Source organism: Rana temporaria, chromosome 1, assembly GCF_905171775.1.
Source record: "Rana temporaria chromosome 1, aRanTem1.1, whole genome shotgun sequence".
NCBI classification, from domain to species: Eukaryota; Metazoa; Chordata; class Amphibia; order Anura; family Ranidae; genus Rana; species Rana temporaria.
The window spans coordinates 543106968-543132115 of NC_053489.1; the positions used below are offsets into that span (position 1 = coordinate 543106968).

At 44.3% G+C, this 25148-nt stretch overlaps 1 protein-coding gene across 2 annotated transcripts in view; it reads left to right on the forward strand.

Moving 5' to 3' along the window:
• CBR4 (carbonyl reductase 4) overlaps window positions 1-14135 on the forward strand; it is a 46851-nt gene extending 32716 nt beyond the window's left edge. For both annotated transcript variants that reach the window (XM_040333016.1, XM_040333005.1), the window contains exons 4-6: window positions 1518-1654; window positions 8118-8252; window positions 13901-14135. In XM_040333016.1, coding sequence (XP_040188950.1) covers window positions 1518-1654; window positions 8118-8252; window positions 13901-14079 — 451 coding nt within the window. In that variant the 3' untranslated portion in view covers window positions 14080-14135. The remainder of the gene's footprint in view (window positions 1-1517; window positions 1655-8117; window positions 8253-13900) is intronic.
• The last annotated feature ends 11013 nt before the right edge of the window (window positions 14136-25148 follow it).

A 25148-nucleotide genomic window follows, 5' to 3' on the forward strand; every position in this document is an offset into this window, starting at 1 on the left:
CACACACAGCTCCCGGTCCCCGCTCTGTAACGAGCAGTCGCGTGTGCCTGGCGCGCGCCCCTAGTGGCCTGCGCGAGAGCCGACGTTATACTACGGGCTCTCACGCAGGGGAGCCGACTTGCCGCCGTAAAAGGACGGTGGGCGGTCTGCAAGTAGTTAAAGTGTTTGTTACCCCAACATTTAATATTCCTGATATGTGCCTGCTGTACCATGTACTTGTATGGAAAGTATCCTGTTCTCTTTTGTTGCTTTCTTTGTGTAAAATCCATGGTGTTCCTCTCAGTCCCTCTGCTTTCCGATTCAAAACTGACCACACTAAGCAGGATAGCACAGCCTGGGCAGTTCTCTAGCTGTGCTGGGAACTCAGCCTACTCTCCTGACATGCCCCCCTCAGAATCATAAGCTTTATTGGGAAGCTTGGTGTCCTGCTGCTGCTTCTCCCCCCAGCTCTAATGCAGCTGAGAACAGAGGGAATGTGATCACTTATAAAAAAAAAGGGGGGGGGGGGGGAGGTGAATATATAAATATAATGGCCTGGATTCTCGTAGCACTTACGCTGGCGTATCTCGAGATACAACGCGCACATTGACACTTACGCGGCGTATCTATGCGCCTGACTTTAAAAGCAAGATACGCCTGTAAATAGGCTTCATCCGACCGACGTAAGTTTCCTACGCAGTCGTATCGTGGGCGCATATTTACGCTGGGCGCTCCCATTGATTTACGATTCGAATATGCAAATCAGTGAGATACGGCGATTCACGAACGTACTTGCGCCCGGCACATTAATATACGCGGTTTACGTAAGTCGTACGTCCGGCGTAATGTTAAGCCTCATAAAGCAGGGGTAAGTCATGTTAAGGTATGGACCAGGGAACAGCCGTCGTGTTTTACGTTGTTTACGTAGTAGTACGTGAATAGGGCTGGGCGTAGGTTACGTTCTCGTCGTAGGCAGTGATTCGACGTATCTTAGGCGTTCGTTCTGACGTGATTCTGAGCATGCGCATTGGGAAGCGTCCACGGGACGGCGCATGCGCCGTTCGCTCAGCCCATCATTTGCATGGGGTCACGGTTCATTTAAATGGATCACGCCCACCTCCACCTACTTTGAATTAGGCCGGCTTACGCCAAAGAATTTACGTTACGCTGGCGCAATGTTGGGAGCAAGTGCTTTGTGAATACTCTGCTTGCCTCTCTGTGTTACGTCGGCGTAGCGCATATGAGATGCGCTACGCCGGCAGAAATATGCGCCGATGTATCTGAATCCAGCCCAATATGTGTAATAATATATATTTTAATCTATACACAAATGTTTTGCCTTTCATTTCTATTTTAAACTCAATATTTTTTTTGTACAAAGTGATCATTTACAACCACTTTAGGCAAAGTCCCCCTGCTTTTATCTCTGAGAATCATTCCAATGCTAAAAGTCTGGTCACAATTTTTTAGGGAGCAGTACAAGTGAATGCTATGTTGTTTTAACTAGTAAAATATATATATATATTTTTTTTTTCCAGGGATGGACTGTTAATGAGAACCAAGTCAGAAGATGTATTGTCTCAGCTCTCCGTCAACCTCATAGGACCGATACATACGTGTAAAATTGCACTGCGAAGCATGGTCCAGCAGCAGGGTGGCGCTATTGTTAATATAGGTAACTGGGTTCTAAATAAAATGACTGACTGTGATTGCAGCATGCCACTGTAGACAAATAAAGTAATACATTTACATTATTAATCCTTTCTGAATAGTGGAGTTAAGTTTGAGGAGTGAGGGGAAATGCCGCGTACACACCTTCACTTTATGTGATGGAGAAAAACGACATTTTTAAAAACGTCAATTTAAATGACCGTGTGTGGGGGAAAACGTTGTTTTATGTCTTGTGAAAAACGACAAAATTTTTTTTTAAGCATGCTTCAATTTTTTGTGTCGTTTTTCAAAACGTCGTTTTTTGGTTCACAAAAATTGACCATGTGTAGCAAAAGACGACGTTTAAAACAACGTTTTTAAACCCGCGCATGTCCACAAGTTAGTTATGAAGCTAGCTTCAATGGAAAAAAGTAGTGAACGTAACCTCGCTTTGCTAGAGCTTTGGGAAAAAACGATGGTGTGTAGGCAATATCGTTTTTGAAAATTGAAGTTTCAAAAACGTCGTTTTTTACTTCACAGAAAATGTCGTTTTTTTCCATCACATAAAGTGATGGTGTGTACGCGGCATTAGGCCTTGTGTACACTAGCAGCTGCCAAACTGACATTTAGGAGCAGTTGTGTGGGGGTTTTTTTTAGCAGCCCCTGAACTTTCCTCAGTATTATCTTATGTGTACGTGTACACTCAGTCGTTTAGTGGCAGTTCAGATTGCTGGCATATTTTTGAAAGCAGATAAATCACGTTAAGGATTGTAGTTTACTGGCATTTCAGATTCCATATGCTTGTAACCGCATGTAAAAAACGGTAACTGGCGGTAATGCCCATTTGCGTTTTTATAAGCATTTTTTAAAGAAAAAACCTGCAAAGACAAAGGGATAATGAGCTAGTATGCATAGCATACTAGCTCATTATGAAATACTCACCTTAGATCGAAGCCCCTGCAGCGGCCCCAGTACACAGCTCCGGCCGGCGACATCGCTTCCGGAGTTACTTTTGGGTATCGCGGGCTCTGGCGCTGTGATTAGCCGAAGCCACGATGACGTCACTCCTACGCATACGTGTGGGAACCGCCGGTAACGGCACACTAGCTGAAGCAAGTGGAAAACTGGCAGGCGGACTACCTGAGTCGCTAGATGCTGGACCAAGGAGAATGGTCTCTGCACCCAGATGTGATTCAGCTCCTTTGCCCAAGATGGGGCTCGCCAGACCTAGATCTCCTGGCATCTCAAATCAATCGGAAGGTATTGAGGTTTGTAGTCAAGAGACCCATGGGCAGACGTGACAGACGTGACAGATGCGTTAGTAGCACTGTGGAGTCAGTACCGGCTAACCTATGCCTTCACTCCTCTAAAGCTCCTTCCTCATCTGCTTGGCAGACTGGAGACAGAGGGGATTGCAATTATCCTAATTGCTTCGGATTGGCCTCGGCATCCATGGTACACCGACCTAGTGTGTCTAGAAGCAGACGTCCCTTGGCGTCTACCGCTAGGAAGGGACCTGCTGTCTCAAGGTCCCATATCTCTAGTGAAAACGTTTGTACAGGGGGTTTGACATGCAGCCTCTCCGGTCAGTCCTCCACTACCTCTGTGGGGATTTGAATAGCGGACGTCCCTTGAGGTCTACCGCTACAAGAGTACCTGCTGTTGCAAGGTCTCATACGTCATCCTGCTTTACAGTCAATGGCCTTAACGGCATGACCTCTAGGTGCCTCAGAAACCACAGTTTGAGAACATTAGGGAAGTTCCCTTGTTGACACTTTCTCAGAAAGTTGTCCTTTTGGTGGCTGTTATGTCAGTTAAGACCGGTTCTGAGCTGGCAGCCTTGTCATGAAAGGCTCCCTATCTGATCTTCCACAAGGATAAGGTGGTGCTGCAGCCACAGCCTTCCTTTCTTCCCAAGGTCATTTCGACCTTCCATCTCAAGGAAGACATTGTACTGTCATCCTTGTGTCCTCATCAGTCGAATCCTAAGGAGACAACGTGGCATTCCTTGGACGTTGTCCGAGCTCCGAGAGTATACTTGTCTGTTTTCTCTGTTCCGGAGTTCAGACTCGCTGTCTGTTTCGGTGGCTGGTCCCAAGAAGGGCCCAGCGCTCTCATCGGCCACCATTTCAAGGTGGATCCGACAGATCGTGATCAGGCTTTTTGCCATAAAGGGTCGGGCGCCTCCCTGGAACGATGCATTCAACCAGGGCAATAGGTGCCTTTTGGGCTTTCTGACATCAAGCGTCTGTTTCCCAGGTGTGTACAAGTTGGTGTGAGTGCATATTCGGAGGCTTCTTCGGGCGTAAAGTTTTGCAAGCGGCTGTTTAGAGTTACAACTCCTCAGTTGAGGAGCTCTGTTTTGTTTTGGGGTGAAGTTTAATTTTATGCTGTTCCCACCCCTCATTTTGACACTGCTTTGGGACGTCCCACTTTGTCAAGATTAGGGCTGTGTCTGTCCATGAACGAAAGAGAAAATAGGATTTTATACGCACCGAGTTCATGGACGGACACAGCACCCACCCCTCTTTTTTTAAGTTTGTACTGTTTGTTACGAACTGAGCTGCTTGGTGCAGGCTGAGAGGATATAGCCACTAGGACCGCCCCCTGGGCGGGGCTGTTCAGCTTTGAAGTTGTTAACACTTTCTGCCTAGTCACTCCTAAAGGAAGGCTTATACCCACTTTGTCAAGATTAAGGCTGTGTCCGTCCATGAACTAAGAGAAAAGGATTTTACGGTGAGTATAAAATCCTATTATTTTTATTTTTCTGAGCCCCTGAAACACATTGGCTGTCTAGAACATTTTGTTTGGTGCCCTATTTGGTTTTACTGCATTAGGACTTCCCAATTCATTATTTTTATTATACAGGATTTAAGTACCGCCAACAGTTTGCGCAACAATATAAAGGAAGACATATAAAGCAACAATACAATTCAATACAAGAGCTTTAGGAGGGCCCTGCTCCTGGGAGCTTACAATCTATTAGGCAGGTACTGGTGACACTAAAGGTAATAACTCTGGAGGAGGAACTGATGGGAGAAACAAAAGATTTGATTATTAGCTGAAAGCATGTGGCCTTTGTCTCTTGAGAGGGGCTCCTATTTTTTGGGGGGCTGCCAAAAAAACATCTGATTTTGTTAGAACTTCTCTCGTTATATATGGGGGATTCATATCTGTAGGACATCTCTCCTTGGGAAAGTGCAAAAAGAGGCATGGTAAGACAGTAATGGAGAAAAGTCAGCTGCAGTGAGTCCAAAGGCAATGCTGGCGATTTAGTCCTATACCGTCTCTTTTTTTTTTGGGGGGGGGGGGGGGCACAGCTTCCAGAGTTTCTCTTTAATGTACCTTTTAGATATATCCCACATTTTATCTGCCAGCCCTACCCATGATTAAGTCATGTGTCTAGTGATGTAACGCGTGGGGGAAGAGCTACGAACGGGACGGATTGCACATCCGAATGAGGAGACGCATCGTATGCTGAGCAGCCAAATGAGGATTGTTTGTTTGCTGATATTAATCGGTGGATTCGTGAGTGTGACCTATCTCAAGCTTGTCAAAATTGTTTCCATATGGTTGTGTGTTATCTGCACAATAAGGATTTCTCTTTTTGTCTCTTGTTTTTCACATGAGCTGCACAACTGTGGAAGATCTGATACTCACATGTGAAGCAAATCAGCTTGGAGTCTGTAGAATTTGATCACCCCATACTTATCTTTCAAGCCAGTACACAGCACTTGCACTCAGGAGGTGTATTGTAGTTGCATGCTCAGTAGCATGCATTTGGACTAATTATTTTTATACACATGTACTGAATTTGAATCACCTATGGTTTGTGGTTGCGGTTCACATCACAGAAGTTAATACTCAGCGCATATTATTATTATTGATTTTTCGTTTTTTGTTTGACTAACATAACATATGCTGCGTTTATTATTTAGGAATTTTTTTGATGTCACATATAATTTAAGTATTTAGTAGCGCTGTAGTAACATTTTTTCAACCAATCGAATGGAACTTCCCCTTTATAGTGCCGTTGTACGTGTTGTATGTCACCGTGCTTTGCTTGAGCATTTTTTTTTTTTCACGATCGTGTGTATGCAAGGCAGGCTTGACAAGAATCATGTCGAGAAAAACATTGTTTTTTTTCCATGACATTTAAAAACGGTCGTGTGTATGCGGCATGAGTTACATTTTAGTCCTCTGAGGCTGAAATAGTATGAATTCATCTCCTTGATCGACTGTCTAAGTTGATTCACGATCATTAATCTCTTCAATAAACACACCTGTACTTAAGAACATCATCAGAATTTTCAGATAAATTGTAAAATAATCCTTTAGGAAATCCTGAATCCAGATGTAAACCAATTTCCATACATTTTGTTTTCTTCACTGAACTGTCATATCAGATGGATTGGAAATGTTATTGGATCATCGATTATGTTTTTGGCAAACTTACTTTTTTAAGTGAAGGACTGTATTGACCAGACAAGTGATCCATAGAAGTACAGAGACTGAGAACTTGCACTAAGCAGGTGTCTTCGCTATATACATAAATAAATAAATTAAGCGATCCCATCCTTTTTCCATAAAGAGGAATGACTATCACATGTGACTTCTGAAAGTGTTGGACTTACAGATGTAAAATACAATTCCATATTTCGTTTATATATATATATATATATATATATATATATATGGCTTTTTTTCAGGGGGAACTTGGGGGAACTCAGTTCCACCACCTTTGGCTCAGACCCTTTGGTGCCCGCTCACCACAATCACTTGTAAACACAGAAGTCTGGTTTCTGTGTTTACAAGTGACAGCTCTGCACTCTGTGTGTAACCCCCTGAACTCTGCACTCTGTATGTAATGCAATTCTGGTATTTAATGCCCCTTTAAGACCCTTCTACTGTTTGTGAAATCTGAACGGGTCGTGGTTGAGTTCCTGCACCTATTTTCTGAGAAAAAAAACTCTGTTTATATATAGCAACACACAGCATAGTAACAAAGATATTACAGGGTCTCTAGCTGTAGATGTTGTGTGTTCTAGTTCAATCCATTGCCAATTAAGCCAAACGGACAAACTTATATTTCTTTCTAGTAAGAACTCCAGAAGACTGGAACTCCATGACTCTGTAAAGAGGCAGCAGGAAGGAACGTCCATTATTGGATAGAACACGAAACGTGTGCTCACAAGAACAGTTTGTGTTCCTCTTGGCAACCAATCAGAATATTCTTTCTTTCTCAGCTCTTCTACTCAGAAGTTGACTGGATGCCATGGGAACAAAAAAAAAAACAGTGATTTGCTTCGTAGATTTGGTTAGCACTTAGCTCTGGGAGTCTAAAGCCAGTGTAGTGCTATTAAATGAATGAGAGTTTGTAAGAAATCTGGTCCCGTGACCTGTAAATCACATAAGCACTCTCTTCCGCGTCAAGTAGAGATAACTTAACTTTATGCAGTTCCACAGACCCCATACTGTGGTTTGCATTTTATGAATGGGCTGTAAATTGCAGACCATGGATTGCAATGCCTGCAATGTGTGGCTCCTGGACTCCGTCTCTGCATCACCGTGGTACGGGACCCCTAACATTATATAACATTATATAGCCATATTGTCACGTTGATGTATAACTTGTATAGCCACGTCTCTTTTTTTTCTTTTTGTTTGAAATTTATTGAAACTTATTGTCTTTTATATATTGTGAGAATACATTTATACTTTTTTTTTCATATATTATTTATCTTTTGGTGTACCCTGTGTCTTTCTATTCATATTTTGGGATGTTGGCCCACCCCTAGTTTAATCAATCTCAGGTTTTTCTGTTTATGGATTGTGAGGCTGGGTATAAGGGAAGACGGATAGTGATATCTGCCTCTTTTAGTGAGTATTTAACAGTGTAAATGAACAGAAAATTAGTCCTAAACTCATTTGAAGAACTCCACTAAGGTATATACTTGCATCTAAACTGGCCATATACCATAACACATTATTGATGTAAAATTGTAGATGAATGTAAGATAGCCTTTAATAAAAGAATAGATACAATGGAAATGGTTTAGTATAACGAGAAGTCCGACACACGCTGCTTAATTGAAGGGCTAAGACAAATATTTTATGACTGTAAGATAAAGCTCACTTGTATGGCATAGTGTAGGGACACCTGACATTTCTCCAGGGAATAAAGCACACGGATAGATGTGGAAGGTTTGTCGCATGATTTGGGAGAGCATGAAACTGTTTCAGTAATGTCTCCACAGGGGTTGATTTACTACAACTGGAGAGTGCAAAATCTAGTGCAGCTCTGCACAGAAACCAATCGGCTTCTACTTTTTTTTTGTCACAGCTTAATTGAACAAGCTGAAGGTAGAAGCTGATTGGCTACCATGCACAGCTGCGCCAGAGTTTGCACTCTACAATATATTTATCTATTTATCTTCTGCTGCTTTCATTCTGTGTTGTTGACTGCTGGTCCTTCTCTGATCTTGCAGGCAGTGTGGTTGGCCACAAAGGGAATGCTGGACAGAGTATTTACAGTGCCAGCAAGGAAGGCTTGGTTGGATTCTCCAAATCCCTGGCTAAAGAAGTTGCTAGGAAGAACATACGGGTTAATGTGGTTGCCCCTGGTAAGAAAACTTTTTTTTTTTTGTGGTGAATGATTGGAGTCCAGTCCCCCAACCACCCAGAAGGGTAAAGCCATCTATATGTATCTTAATAAAAACACAGATACAGAGAAATCGGCACTCTGTACACAATACTCATTTATTGTAAACCGTTTACAGGAGATGTAGGGCCTCTTTATCAAGGTGAGATGCTAATAATTAAACATTAATCTGAACCAGTCAACCACAGAACCCAGCTGAGAACTGTTCTGCCTACGTACAGGGCCGGCGCTACCACTAGGCGAAGTAAGCAGCCGCTTGGAGCGCACTACCACCTAGGGCGCAACCACAGCCCCTGTTCTGTGTGAGCTCGGCTCTCCTCTCCTGAGCGCTCGTTGTGCGCCGCCACCACTAATCCCTCATGTGTTCCACTGAGCGCCCCGCTGCACTGTTACATCTTCTAGACCGGTCACACAGCGCTGCTCCGGGACTCATTTGCTCTAGCCTGTCCCTCTGGTGCAGCGCTGTGTGTCTGTGTGTGCAGCGGAGGGGCGGGGCTCAATGGAGATGGGAGCCCGGAGCATTGAGAGGAGCAGCTGACCTCCGTGGAGCGGGAGGATGGCGCTGGCCTGGTCTCGGCGGGGGACACTGTGGAGCGGGAGGATGGCGCTAGCCTGGCCCCTGAGCAGAGACTGGATGATGGTCGATGACGATGAAGCCACAAACAGCCGAGGTAGGAGGAGGACGGATCCCTTCCGAACTACATTACACTGTCTGTGGAGTGCCGAGTGGGGGTGCTGTCTGTGTGGTGTGTGTGAGAGTCAGGTGGGCCAGTCACAGTGTATGTGTCAGGTAAGGGGGGGTCAGTGTGTCAGGTGAAGGGGGGGCAGTGTGTCAGGTAGGGGGGGGGGCAGTGTGTCAGGTAAGGGGGGGTCAGTGTGTCAGGTAAGGGGGGGTCAGTGTGTCAGGTAAGGGGGGGGTCAGTGTGTCAGGTAAGGGGTTTCAGTGTGTCAGGTAAGGGGGGGGGGTCAGTGTGTCAGGTAAGGGGGGGTCAGTGTGTCAGGTAAGGGGGGCCAGTGTATGTGTCAGGTAAGGGGGGTCAGTGTGTCAGGTAAGGGGGGTCAGTGTGTCAGGTAAGGGGGGGTCAGTGTTTCAGGTAAGGGGGGTCAGTGTGTCAGGTAAGGGGGGGGGGGGGTCAGTGTGTCAGGTAAGGGGGGGGTCAGTGTGTCAGGTAAGGGGTTTCAGTGTGTCAGGTAAGGGGGGGTCAGTGTGTCAGGTACGGGGGGGGGGTCAGTGTGTCAGGTACGGGGGGGGGGGTCAGTGTGTCAGGTAAGGGGGGGTCAGTGTGTCAGGTAAGGAGGGGTCAGTGTGTCAGGTAAGGGGGGGATCAGTGTGTCAGGTAAGGGGGGTCAGTGTGTCAGGTACGGGGGGGGGTCAGTGTGTCAGGTACGGGGGGGTCAGTGTGTCAGGTACGGGGGGGTCAGTGTGTCAGGTACGGGGGGGTCAGTGTATGTGTCAGGTAAGGGGGGTCAGTGTATGTGTCAGGTAAGGGGGGTCAGTGTATGTGTCAGGTACGGTAGGGGGGTCAGTGTGTCAGGTAAGGGGGGGGGCAGTGTGTCAGGTACGGGGGGGGGGGGGGTCAGTGTGTCAGGTACGGGGGGGGGTCAGTGTGTCAGGTACGGGGGGGGGGGTCAGTGTGTCAGGTACGGGGGGGGGTCAGTGTGTCAGGTACGGGGGGGGGTCAGTGTATGTGTCAGGTAAGGGGGGTCAGTGTATGTGTCAGGTAAGGGGGGTCAGTGTATGTGTCAGGTAAGGGGGGTCAGTGTGTCAGGTGAGGGGGGGTCAGTGTGTCAGGTGAGGGGGGGTCATTGTGTCAGGTAAGGGGGGTCAGATAAGGGGGGTGTCAGATGGGTCACATGTGTTGCAAGGGCAGAGTAAAGTGATGTCAGGGGCGCAGCGGGGAGGGGGGGGCGCAAAATTAGGGTTCGCCTAGGGTGTCAAAGATCCTTGCACCGGCCCTGCCTACGTAGGGGACAGCCATCATCCAGTGGTTGCTCTAGTAACGTTCTTCTGCTTAAAGGTAAATGGGACAGTCTGCCTCCTAAGATCACATCACTTGCCCCAGTGTTGTAATGAGAAGAAACAAATGGGATAGCAATGAGCTGGTCACATGACCAGAAACACAGAATGTCAGTGTAGTCGTGACTTTAATGAAGCAACCTTTTTATTGTTCATGGCCATTTTAATGGGTCGCATTTATAGAAAGTAGACAATCGGGGCATACTATCCGGCTTAGATTTTGCTGCATTCTCAAACTGGTGACTGTAACATTAAACATGTTATAAATATGGGGGAGATTGCTGAGACCATTGAGTGGCATGTGCAGGGAATGCAGCTTAATGCAGCAAGCTATAAAAGATCTTGTGGTTCCACCGGCAAAAGACTGATTACCCAGTTATTTGCCACACCATAAATATTTCCCTCTCTTTGCCCTCTAGGAGATTGGATAGATTCTTTGGTATCTGGGAAACACATGTCACTGAAAAGCTATGGTTAATGAAGTGTTGGGCTGGACCCAGATCTGGTTATTGCAGGAATGCATGGTAAAATGCATATGTTTTATTATTGCACAGATGTGATGTAGTGGCAATTGTGGCATTACCACAACACACTGAAACATGTTTCATGGTGCAGTGCGCTGTGGTGCCATTCATTTTCAATTCTGAATGGCTTGTGCCATGTGGTTACTCTGCATCAGAGAAAATAGTGCATTGTTTTTTTGTGCATTGGCAGACCATTTAAAATGTAACTAAACCCAGGACCCTGTATTTATTATATCTAGTCTCCCACAGTACACAGAACATGGAAATGCAATTATTTTAGTAAGTATAAACTGCTAAATACCTTTTCTCATCAGCAGTATATAGCAGTTTTGTGAATTCTATCAGTGTCTGGTTAAAGCAGTCTGAGTGTAATCAGTCTGCAAGACCCCTAACCCTCTATCTGGACAGTGCTGATCACATGCACCCTCCCAAAGAAAGAAAAAACTCTAGCAATACACACCAAACTGAAACATGTGCAGAGTGTCACCCAAGGCTCTGTACTTTCAGGAGATGGATTAGGGACAGTAAAAGAAGGGAAGGATCAAAGAAGACGGGTCAAACAGCCTTTTTACACAGTGCGCAGGATTAATACCTTCGGTTCCACAGGGAGTATACCAAGCATGCCTTACTGCATATACACACTGGGCCAGATTCAGAACGGAGATACGACGGCGTATCTCCTGGTACGCCGTCATATCTCTGAGTGCGGGCCGTCGTATCTATGCGCCTGATTCAGAGAATCAGTTACGCATAGATTTCCCTAAGATCCGACCGGCGTAAGTGTCTTACACCATCGTATCTTAGGCTGCATATTTACGCTGGCCGCTAGGTGGCACTTCCGTATAGTTACGCAATGAATATGCTAATTAGGTAGATACGCCGATTCAGAAACGTACGTCCGGCCTGCAATTTTATTTTACGTTGGGCTTTTTTCGGCGTAAAGTTACCCCTGCTATATGAGGCGTAGCCGATGTTAAGTATGGACATCGTTCCCACGTCAAGTTTTGAAAATTTTACGTCGTTTGCGTAAGTTGTTCGCGAAATAGGGCTGTACGTAAGTTACGTTCACGTCTAAAGCAATGACGACTTGCGGCGTAATTTTGAGCATGCGCACTAGGATTTTTTCACGAACGGCGCATGCGCCTTCGTAAAATACGTGGGGTCATAGTGAATTTACATAAAACACGCCCACATCATCCCCATTTGAATTAGGCGGGCTTATGCCGACACGACACATACGTTACGCCACCGTAACTAAGGGCGCAAGTTCTTTCTGCATACGGAACTTGCGCCCTAAGTTACGGCGGCGTACCGTATCTGCGATACGTTACGCCCGCCCATAGATAGGCTATTCTATCTGAATCCGGCCCACTGATTTTACCTTTTGTAAATATAGTAACACATTAAGCATGCTGACAAACAAAACAAGTGTTAAAGTGATACTAAACACGCATTGTTTAATTTACATTGTGCCTTCTATTTCTGTATATGGATGGCATTGTAATTATTTTAATGGGGGGAAAAAAAAACAGAGTACCTTTTTCTTAATCGAGATACAGCTGTCACATGACCTAGCTATTTTCATGCCTGTCTGCAGTGAAACATAAGCAGGATGAGCTTCTAGTCCTCTGCTGCTGGTCACATGTTCAAAAAAAAAAACAGCCTTTGTAATGCAGAGAAAAAATAAATAGTTAACATCAATAAACTGCTTTAAATTGTCATACAAATATATATTTGAAATCAAATCTTTATAATTTTGTGGCAATAACATGGTGTGGGCGGATTTCTGTTAGTCACAGGCTGTGTCACGCCCCTCCAGCCTGTGTCTTGGAATAAGAGGGAGGTGAAGCCTTCATCAATTTACATGTAATGTCCCATCCCCATTGTGTTTAGCTGGTTAGTGGGTATGGAGGAGAGAGGGAATGGGCTGTCATTTACCACAGTGTATACAGCCACATGTGTGACTATAGTCACATGGGCTGCTCAGATGTGATAGGGAGGAAATGCACAGCATAGAAACTCACTGAAAACGGAGCATGTGCAAAGTGGCCACCACATCTGCAAAATCTCTAGCTGGATTGGGGACATGAACAGAAGATGGCGATAGAGAGCAGCAGGATCAACCAGGTTTTTTGCAGAATACAGAAAACAAATCTTATGATGACTGAGTGAATATGGACAGCGTGTAATACACCATTTATTGATAGTTTTTTATGATGTGGGTTTAGTGACACTTCAACACACCCTCATTAACACGCCACAACACAGCATTAAAGCAGCAAATGGGCCCTTAGTGTTTGTGTTTCAGAAGAGAAGATCAATTTCTCTACAATCTGTAAAGGTTTTCTTTGTTCAGCAGTTCCTGACTCTCTTACTTCCAGATAAGGTTCCGATGGACCGTTTTCATCGGACGAACCGATCGTGTGTGGGCCCCATAATTTTTTATTTCCCATCGGTGAAAAAAAGTAGAACCTGTTTTAAAATTTTCTGATGGTAAAAAAAAAACGATAAAAAAAAAAACGATCGTCTGTTGGGAAATCCATCAGTCAAAAATCCATGCATGCTTAGAATCAAGTCGACGCATGCTCGGAAGCATTGAACTTAATTTTTCTCTGCACGTCGTTGTGTTTTACGTCACCGCGTTCTGACACGATCGGATTTTTAACTGATGGTGTGTAGGCAAGACTGATGAAAGTCAGCTTCATCGGATATCTGATGAAAAAATCCATCGGTCCGTTTTCATCGGATGAACCGAACATGTGTACAGGGCATTAGTGAATCAAACAAATCTACAGCTGGGATTGAGATACCTAATGAAAAGGGAAAATTCAGAACTAACTGAAAGGAATTCATAAGGGGAATATTATAAGAACATTTTTTTTACTGATGGGGGAAACTCTAAAACTGCTTAGTTATTTTCTAGAACTTTTTTATTGGCTGCAATACACTTTAAAATGTAGTAGAGTCTCCATTCTTTAAAATGATTAATTCTACAACGTTAAATAATCTCCCTTTCTTTCTTTATTTTACTATGTATATCATGCATTAATAAGCATTCATCATTTTTAGGATTCATTCACACGGATATGACTTCAAGCTTGGACAAGGACTTGGTGAGCCAAAATATCCCTCTGAGCAGGTTTGGTGAAGCGGAAGAAGTGGCTCACGCTGTGGCTTTCTTGTTGGAGTGCCCGTATGTTACTGGCCATGTTTTAGTGGTGGATGGAGGGTTGCAACTCCAGATTTAAAATGTACTATGTAAAAAAAAAAATATATGAAATAAAGCACTTTTTCTAATATCCTACTTTTTGCTCATCCAGGTACTAGCAGGGTTGGGCCAAAGGGTAGGCAAAAGAGACGGCACATTACTGGAGCAGTGTGCCGGGGGGGGGGGGGGGGGGGTGTACTTTGGCCATTTTACCTTGGATGCTAAAAGAATCTTCTCCCAGAACTGGAAACAAACTACTCAAGTGACCAATCGCTTTAAGTCTTAACCACTTCAATACTGGGCACTTTCACCCCCTTCCTGCCCAAGCCATTTTTCGGCTTTCAGCGCTGTCACACTTTGAATGACAATTGCGCGGTCATGCAACACTTTACCCAAATGAAATTGTAATAATTTTTTCCCCACAAATATAGAGCTTTATTTTGGTGGTATTTGATCACCTCTGCATTTTTTTTTTTCATCAGTTTTGGGCCGATATGTATTCTTCTACATATTTTTGATTAAAAAAAATCACTATAAGCATATATTGATTGGTTTGCGCAAAAGTTATAGTGGCTACAAAATAGGGGATAGATTTATGGCATTTTTATTTTTTTTACTAGTAATGGTGACGATCAGTGATATTTTTTTTCGTGACTGCGATATTGCGGCGGACACATCGGACACTTTTGACACTTTTTTTTTTGGACCATTCACATTTATACAGCAAACAGTGCTATAAATATGCACTGATTACTCTGTAAATGTCCGTCTCTGCCATAGTAGCCCCCTTGTTGTCCCCAGGGGTACCACTCTCGATCCTCCTGTGGGATGACACCCCCTTGTTTTGTTTACTGTGTAAATGTGACTGGCAGGGAAGGGGTTAACACTAGGGGGCGATCAAGGGGTTAAATGTGAATCCTAGTGAGTGATTCTAACTGTAGGGGGAGGGGACTGACTGGGGAAGGTGACCGATCGGTGTCCCTATGTACAAGGGACACAGCATCGATCTCCTCTCCCTGACAGGATGTAGATCTCTGTGTTTACACACCGAGATCCACGATCCTGCTCAGTTACTGGGCAATCGCGGGTGCCCGGCAACCATCGCGGCCGCTGGGTTCCCAGTAATGCGACAGGTGCGTGCGCTGCCGCCGGCGTGCGCACTCTCTAGTGACTCTGCAAGGCGAGGATGTCATATGACGTCCTCCCAAAACAAGAGCACTATCTTGCCGCCGTCAATTGACGGCGGCCAGTAGTAAAGCGCTTAAAGCGGACCTTCAGTTATTTTTTCATCTTTCCATCTATTATATCTTCTGCCCTTGTTGTTTTAACTTTGGATAGTAAAACCATTTTTTTTCTGCCAATAAATACCTTTTACAGTAACCTTCCTGTTTCTTGTCTGGTAAAAAGCCTAGGCTTATGACATCATGCACAGCTCTCTCTGTCACTCTCATGAGAGTTTGCCAGGAAGGGAGGGGGAATGAGTCATAAGAAGGCCAATGAGAGCTGCAGAGCTGGAGGTTTGCCTCTGTCTAAATCCAGGTGAACAGGCAGCAGCTTCCCATGGTTAAAATGGATGCAGCCAGACTCCGTGGAGAGAGATTTCTGCAGCATATTTGGAAAGTACAGACTCACAGTATATATAAAATAATATGCAAAGTGGTTGGAGGGAAGCTTCAGAATGGCAAAGATGTTTTTATTACAAATTGTGTGAGCAGACTGCAGTTCCTTTTTAACCACTGTATATAAACGGTGGCAGGTTGGCTCGATTGCGCAAACTGGCGGTCCGTGCATGTGACACTGGGCGTACGCTGCCGTCGGCGAGCACCCCCTCTGCAGGGCATGCTACTGCGGACTCGATGTCCGCCGGTGACCTGCGATCGCAGAACCCAGAGGCAGAATGGGGATCTGCCTATATAAATAAGGTGGATCCCCGTTCTGACAGGAGACCGCATGGAAATCTGCTGTACCCAGTGACTGGGTACAGTGATCTCTGTGGTGTTCCAGTGAGCCCATCCCCCACACAGTTTGAACACAGTTAACTCCTTGATCGCCCCCTATTGTTAACTCCTTCCCTGCCAGTGTCATTTATACATTGATCAGTGCATTTTTTTACCACTGATCAATATAATCATGCCACTGGGCCCCAAAATGTGTCACTTAGGGTCATACTTGTCCACCGCAATTTCGCAGTCCCGCTAAAAATCGCAGATCGCCGCCATTACCAGTAAAAACATAAAAAATAAATAAAAGACCATAAATCTTTCTTAGTAGAAGCGATAACTTGTGTGCAAACCAATCAATATATGTTTATTGCGATATTTTTTTTTTTTTTTTAAACAAAAATATGTAACAGAATACTTATTGGCCTAAACTTATGAATTCTCTTTTTTTGGGGGATATGTATTATAGCAGAAAGTAAAAAATATTGTTTTGTGTTTATTTTTTTCAAAATTTGCGGTCTTTTTGTTTATAGGGCAAAAAATAAAAACCACAGAGGTGATCAAATACCACCAAAAGAAAGCTCAATTTGTGGGGAAAAAAGGACATTAAGTTTGTTTGGGTACAGCGTCGCAGGACTGCGCAATTGTCAGTTAAATCGACACAGTGCCGTATTGCAAAAAATGGCCTGGTCATTAAGGAGGTGAATCCTTCTGGGGCTAAAGTGGTTATGTTTCTCAAAGACCTTGGTGACTTATGAAAATTGGAGAAAATGTGGAACTGTTTCCCATAACAACCACTCACATTTTTTATGAATTCTGGAATTGGTACTCAAAGAAGATTTTTTGCCATAATTTCTGCAATAATATCTACTGCTGTGAGGAGTTTGTCTAATTTACTACAGATTGAATTACTTGTTGCTAATACACTGGCAGTTCAACAAAGCTCATATCTCAAATCTACAAGAAAAGGGCCTCTGAGGGATCACTAGCCATGCATGGAATTTTACTTTGTTATGTGCACTAGTCTATATAGTACAATTCTTTGTAAATGGCCACGCTGTAGGACTGGTTTTAGGTCCATTGTGATGTATCAGACAGCACATTAAAGCGATGTATATATATTTCAAGAATATAATTTACTCCAGAGGTCTTGTTAGAAAGAGAGATGTTAGCTGAACATTGCAGGTGCAGGCAGCCACTTAGATTTAAAGTGTGTAATTGTTCTTTCAACATTGGGCTAACATATATGCTCTTCAATGCCACCTATCAGTGCCGCCTTTCAGTGCCTATCAGCGCCACCAATCATTGCTCATTAATGCCATCTATCAGTGCCTCCTCATCAATGCAGCCTATCAGTGCTCAATACCCATCAGTGCCGCTTGTCATCATTGCAGCATATCAGTGCTACATATCAGTGGCCCTCAATACCTATCAGTGCTCATCAACGCTGCCTATCAGTGCTCATCAATGCCACCTATCAGCGCCACCAATCATTGCTCAGTAATGCCACCTATCAGTGCCTCCTCATCAATGCAGCCCATCAGTGCTATATATCAGTGGCCCTCAGTGCCTATCAATGCCACCTATTGGTGCCTTCTATCAGTGCAGCCTATAAGTGTTCATCAATGTTGCCTATCAGTGCTCATCAATGCCGCCTATCAGTGCCCACCAGTACAGCCTATGAATGCTGCCTATCAGTGCTCATCAATGCTACCTATCAGAGCCACCAATCATTGCTCATCAATGCCACCTATCAGTGCCTCCTCATCAGTGCAGCCTATCAGTGGCCTTCAATGTTGCCTATCAGTGCTCATCAATGCTACCTATCGGAGCCACCAATCATTGCTCATCAATGCCACCTATCAGTGCCTCCTCATCAGTGCAGCCTATCAGTGGCCTTCAATGTTGCCTATCAGTGCTCAACACCCATCAGTGCCCATTATTACTGCCTATCAAAGCCCATAAGCGCCTCTTATCAGTGCCCATAAGCACCTCCTGTCAGTGCCCATAAGCGCCTCCTGTCAGTGCTCATCAGCGCCTCCTGTCAGTGCTCATAAGCGCCTCCTGTCAGTGCCCATAAGCGCCTCCTGTCAGTGCCCATATGTGCCTCCTGTCAGTGCCTCTTATCAGTGCCCATAAGCGCCTCCTGTCAGTGCCCATAAGTGGCTCCTGTCAGTGCCCATATGTGCCTCCTGTCAGTGCTCATTAGTACCTCCATTTCTCTAACGCCTGGTAGTTCTCTCTCCCCTCCCTCCTCTCTCATACAGGATGGGAGAGGAGACACATCCGATCTGCTCCTTCTCTCTCCCCTGACCCTAATGTGGCCACTCTCGCTCTCATCCTGTGTGTGTTTCGTGGGAAGTGTGAACTCAATAGCTTTACACTTGACCTCGTGGTACACACACAGGATGAGAGCGGCAGTGGGGGGGGGTGTCAGGGGAGCGAGAAGGAGCAGATTGGATGTGTCTCCTCTCCACTCCCATCCTGTACGAGAGAGGAGGGAGGGAACAGGAAGAAGGAGCTGATCTCCTGTGTCTCCTCTCCCATCCCGTAGGAGGGAGGGGGAGAGAGAATAATGCTGGTTTTGACCTCACTGGTTGTTATACGCCAGGTGGTTCCAGCAACCAGTCCAGTGGCCAGGAATGGAGTCAGGTGGAGGAGGAGCTGGAGCCAGCGCTACGGCGGCTCAGTCCATCCCTGTCCCCTGCATTTAAGACTGGTCCCAGTGTCCATTAATTTTAAATGGTGGGGGCACAGTATAATGTTGGGGGGGGCATGGCCCCTTCTGCCCCCCCCCTAGTGACGCTATCACCAGGGACAAGAGGTGAGAGTAAAACCTCATACACATGATCTGTTTTTTGGCCAACCGAGCATCAGACTTTTGTCAAAAGGGCATGTGGCTGGATTTTGTCTTGCATACTAGCAGTACACAATTGTCGGCCAACAAACATGAATGTAGTGAAGTACTACATGGAATTTAAGCTCTTGAGTGCCACCCTTTGTGCACCTTCTGCTAATGTTGTGTTAGGTGAGCATTGATTCCGAGAATGCGTGTTTGTACTTTGGACTTTTGTTGATGAACTTTTGTACAGACGATACGGAAATCTGTCAACAGACCGTTATCCACCGAAAATTTACTAGCCTGCCATCCAACATTTACAACAAGTACATTTTGCGCAAAAGAGCCAGTATAGTGAATATCAAAGCAGCATAAACAGCATATAAAGCATGGTGCAAATGTCAGAAGACAAAAGAGTTCAAGCTGTTGGTATAGTGATATAGATTGTGAAGGTCTGGGATGTGGTAAGTATTGATGGGAGTATGCTCTCAGGGCTGCCGTCAGTGGGGAACAGAAACCATGTTCCAAATCTGGAAGGACAAGCAAGGGAAGAGGCGCCTCTGGGTGCAATACTTTAACACAATTTTTATTTTTTAAAAAGCATAGATTAAAAACCACTCACATTTTTGTGGTGAAATGCAGGCATGTAACAAGATTTCCCAAAGGGGAGAGGTGGATGTCATCCGGTGCGTCGTTTCTCATCTGGTCCCTGCTGTGTCACTGTGGAGTGAGAGAAGATCATGATCTTCCTACCGCTGGTGGTGAGGGGTAGCTGCGGTGGGTGGATCTCGACAGGCACTCGAGGCGCTGATGGACCGGCGGGCAATGGATGATGACATCACCGGGCAAGCGACGCATTTCTGAGTGGTCAGGCAGCGAATGACACGGCTGCCTCACTCCTTTTTCAAGCTACTGACGGGAACAAGGAGCTAGATTTATGTAACGAGAATGGGGAGGGGACAGATCGAGGGCAGGCAGGGGATTGGTGAACGGCCAAAAAATGGTAAGGCTAACACAGGACGGGGGGATACAAGTAAACAAAAGGACGGAACTGGAGAAAATTCATAAAAATAAATATAAAAATAAAAATGTTAATGAAATAAATTAAAATAAAGGGATGAGGGGTGGTAGGCAAAAGAAAATGTATGGCTAATAGGTGTGTAATAATAAGGAATGAGAGGGGGGGGGGCGGGGTAATAGATATATGGCCGTGACGCAAGGCAGAGGGATAAGGATAAGTTCAAAACAAAATTTAATTAAGAAAGAAGGGAGGGGGTGGAATGAGTTAACTTTATTTATGTTCTAGATTATGGAGGGGAAACATATGTGTTATTGGGGATATTTTAGTAAGGGGAAGGTTTAGTAAATTGTAATGCCTTTTAATGGGATGAAAATGGGTTTAAGTTAAAAGTTAAAAAGGATTCAAAATATTAAAAATTAAATTAAAGATATATATATGCATATACATCATTCATTTTTTGAGGGGGGGGGGGGAGGTTAGCTTAATAAAGATGGTAAAACATGATGTTGTATAACACAGTAAAACAATAAAACATAATGTCATACAATGACATATGGTACATGAGATGATGATGGAAATTAATGCTATATGTAGTTACACATTATATAACAGTTTATATGACATCCAAAAGTATAAAAATATATGAGATACCACAAAATACAGGTACATATGGGTGAAGTGGATGGTTAGAAGGGGGAGGGGGGAATAAAGGGGGGGAGGGGAAGAGGGGTGGGGGGAGGAGAAGGCGGACTAGAGGTAGCAGAGGAAGGAAAGAGGGGCGGGGGGGTTGTCGGGGAAGAGTGGAGTGGAGTGGGGTGGGGTGGGGAGGGGAAAGATATACTTACACCCGCCAACCCCCAGACTATAAAAGGACTTTATTATAGGGGAACCTGAAAGAAACAAATATCATAAATTAGCAATGGTTTAATACTAAGATCTACTGGGAGTGTTAAAGGTTTTGGAGTGAATGTATGACAGGTGGTGAAAGAATTAATCTAAAAAAGGGAGAAGGGGGGGGAGGTATTGTAATTATTATAGTTATAGGATGGTAGCAATTTCAATGCTCTCATTGATGCCGCCAGGCGAGAGTGCATCTAGGCTGTAGATCCAGTATGTTTCTCGTGCACACAATCTTTTGTATCCTTCAGCTGCTGGGAATGATTTGTCCATTTGTTCAATTACCCATACTTGGAGTCCTGAAGTTGATTGTTGATGTGACATCGTGAAGTGTCTGGGTACGCTATGAGGGTCTGTGCCACCCTCTATGTTCCTTCTGTGTTCTCCAAACCTCTGTCTTAGAGGTAGTATAGTTCGTCCTATGTACAGGAGGCCGCACGGGCACCTCAGACCATATACAACGAAATCGGAAGAACAGTTATAGAATTATTTTAGAGGATATGTTTTGCCTTTAGTATGGAATGTTTTTTGTCCGTGTTGGACGAAACGGCATGTCTTGCAGCGAGGTTTTCGACATTGGTACATGCCGACTACAGATATGAGAAATGGTATGGAGGGTGGAGGGATGATAGATTTCAGTTTACTGGGGGCAATTTTATTTTTGAGGTTAGGGGCTCTCCGATAAGTGATTTTTGGGCGGACTGGAAGGGTGGATTTAAGGTGAGGGTCCTGGAGTAGAATATCCCAGTGTTTTGACTAATATACTTTCCATTTTTTTGTATTTATGATGGAATGTAGTCACGAACCTAGCTGGGTGATCATCCGCAGTTCTTTTGGGTTTTGGTGGTTTTCCGTTGAGATGGTAGTTGAAAGCTTCATCGATTTAAAGTCTCCGGATATTGTTTCTCAGTGAACTTGTTTTTGAGATTCTGGCTAAGTTCTATGTAATCCGAATCTTTTGTGCAATTTTGTCTTAAACGACAGAATTGACCCTTAGGAATGTTATTTTTCCATCTAGGAAGATGGCAACTTTTGAAGTGTAGGTACAAGTTTCCTGCTGTGGGTTTCGTATAATTTTTGGCCCAAATGGTGTGCTCATCATGTCCCAATATAAGGTCAAGAAAGGCCATAGAGAACGGGGTTGGATACGGATGTGAAGGATAGGCCATATTGGTTATTGTTACAGTGTTCAATGAAAGGTCGAATGAGGTCTGGGGAGCCGTCCCAGATGATGATAATGTCATCGATGTAGCGTCCGAAAAAAGCAATGTTGGCAGCATACGGGTTATTTTGGTGGATATGGTTATTTTCCCAAAAACCCATGGCCAGGTTGGCATATGAGGGGGCAAAATTGGCCCCCATAGCCGTGCCCTGTACTTGATGGTAGAAATCTCCATTAAAAGTAAAGTAGCTGTGGGTTAAACAAAATTTTGTCGCTAGGATGATGAAAGCTGCTTGACGGGGGTTTATCAACGGTTCATTTAGCAAGAATTGCTCTAATGCCATCAGTCCAAAAGAGTGCGGAATGGATGTATATAGTGAACAGACGTCGAGTGAGAGCCATGTATACGTTGGCTCCCACCTATAGGGGGACAAGAACTCAAGTAGGTGTGTGCTGTCACGTATATATGATTCTATTTGAAAGACGATTGGCTGCAAAAATTGGTCAATATATAAGCTGAAACCTGTTGTGACGCTATCCATGGCTGCCACGATGGGTCTTCCAGGAGGATCTATTAAGCTTTTATGTATTTTGGGGAGGTAATAGAAATATGGGATCTGAAAATAGTTTTTCCGTAGGAAGGAGCTTTCTGTCTTTTAATGCATGCGATATAAGGATGTCGGCTTCTTTAGCGAAGTCCATCGTGGGATCACTCTTAAGTTTCATGTATGTTGCTTTATCGGAAAGGAGTCTGGATGCTTCCTTTTAGGTAGGATGTTTTATCCAGGAGTACGATTCCTCCTCCCTTATCGGCCGATTTTATTATGATATCATCGGCATGGATAAGTAGATCTAAAGCTTTTGTTTCTGGTGGTGACAAATTATTGTGCTTTGACATGGATGTGGAAATGCACATTTTAACTAAGTCTGCATAGACCACTCTATAGAAGCTCTCTATGTGAGGGCCTTTAGAGTGTGTCGGGAAGAAGATGGATTTTGGTCTAAGTGATGAACGAATGATCGGAGGGGATGTAGCAGCATGTTGCGTGTATAGTCTTAGAAGATCTTCATCAGAATCTATGCTGTGTTCACATGAGTGGTCAGGCAGCGAATGACACGGCTGCCGCACTCCTTTTTCAAGCTACTGACAGGGGAACGAGGAGCTAGATTTATGTAACGAGAATGGGAAGGGGACAGATCGCGGGCAGGCAGCGGATTGGTGAACGGCCAAAAAATGGGAAGGCTAACGCAGGACGGGGGGATACAAGTAAACAAAAGGACGGAACTGGAGATAATTCATAACAATAAAAATAAATATAAAAATAAAAATGATAATGAAATAAATTAAAATAAAGGGATGAGGGGTGGTAGGCAAAAGAAAATGTATGGCTAATAGGTGTGTAATAATAAGGAATGCGCGAGGGGGAGGGGCGGGGTAATAGATATATGGCCGTGACGCAAGGCAGAGGGATAAGGATACGTTCAAAACAAAATTTAATTAAGAACAAAATTTAATTAAGAAAGAAGGGAGGGGGGGGGGGAATGAGTTAACTATATTTATGTTCTAGATTATGGAGGGGAAACATATGTGTTATTGGGGATATTTTAGTAAGAGGAAGGTTTAGTAAATTGAAATGGCTTTTAATGGATTTTAATGGGATTAAAATGGGTTTAAGTTAAAAGTTAAAAAGGATTCAAAATATAAAAAATTAAATGAAAGATATATATATATATATATATATAAGGTTAGCTTAATGAAGATGGTAAAACATAATGTTGTATAACACAGTAAAACAATAAAACATAATGTCATACAATGACATATGGTACATGAGATGATGATGGAAATTAACGATATATGTAGTTACACATTATATAACAGTTTATATGACATCCAAAAGTATAAAAATATATGAGATACCACAAAATACAGGTACATATGGGTGAAGTGGATGGTTAGAAGGGGGAGGAAAAGAAAAGTTGGACAGCAATTGTCTGAAGGAGCGTACTAATGGTCGGATTTTAGGCCAACAGCCTGTCATCAGACAATCCCTTGCCAACAATCGGATCGTGTGTACGAGGCTTTAGTCATGCAATGGTGACAAATGTTTCTGTAACTTTCTGGTAGCTTTATTTTGTTTGGGAATTCCCCTCACTTTTAGAGATATTTCCTATCCTTTCCTGTTGGGTCTCCAGGACAAGAAGTGAAGAGAAATGAAATGTTCCCAGCAGGACATAATGGGCCTAAATAGGTTTTAACTCTTCCGTACTTTATCGAAAACTATATAACAAAAAAAGTTTAGGTAGTACAAACTAGGGTTGTCCCGATACCACTTTTTTAGGACCGAGTACGAGTACCGATACTTTTTTTTAAGTACTCGCCGATACCGAATACCGATACTTTTTTTAAATGTGTCCCCCCACAAATGCAGCCATGTCCCCCCACAAATGCAGCCATGTCCCCATCAGCGACCCCCACACACATTTAATGACCCCATCAGAGACCCCTGCACAATAATGACCCCATCAGAGACCCCCACACACACACACATTAATGTCCCCATCAGAGACTCCCCACACAAATTAATGTCCCCATCAGAGACCCCTGCACAATATTGTCCCCATCAGAGACCCCCTCACACACATTAATGTCCCCATCAGAGACCCCCCTGCACATTAATGTCCCCTTCAGAGACCCCCCACAAACATTAATGTCACCATCAGAGACCCACTGCACAATAATGTCACCATCAGAGACCCCCTGCACAATAATAAAAAAAAAAGCGGCGCCCTCTAAGCGTAGTATGGAGTTTAATAAGGACAAACAACAACAATTCATATAGGAGGTTACTCACAAAAATACAGAAATTACGGGTATTGGAATAATGGTGTCATCTGAGACTTGCATCTGGAGTGTGAAGACTCTGCTGATAAGATCTTCTCGCAGGCTTCAGGCAGCGTGATGGTGAATCCACACAGTGGGGGCCGAGGGCGGTATCTCTGGGGGTCCCTGGATGGTATTACAGCACTGTTTGTTAGGGGAGGCAAGCAGGCGGGCAGAGACGCCACATTCGGCGCAGTGGAACGCAGCCGTGGAGCGCAAACAGCTGAGCGTCACTTCCGGGTACAGTCTCAGGGCGGTGCACGCGTTCGAGACATGCGTGTCTCTTCGTCAGGCTCTATGGGGGCCATCTTGGATGAGGGACAGAAGAACAGCTCGAACGGAGCTGATTGGTTAATACTACAAGAC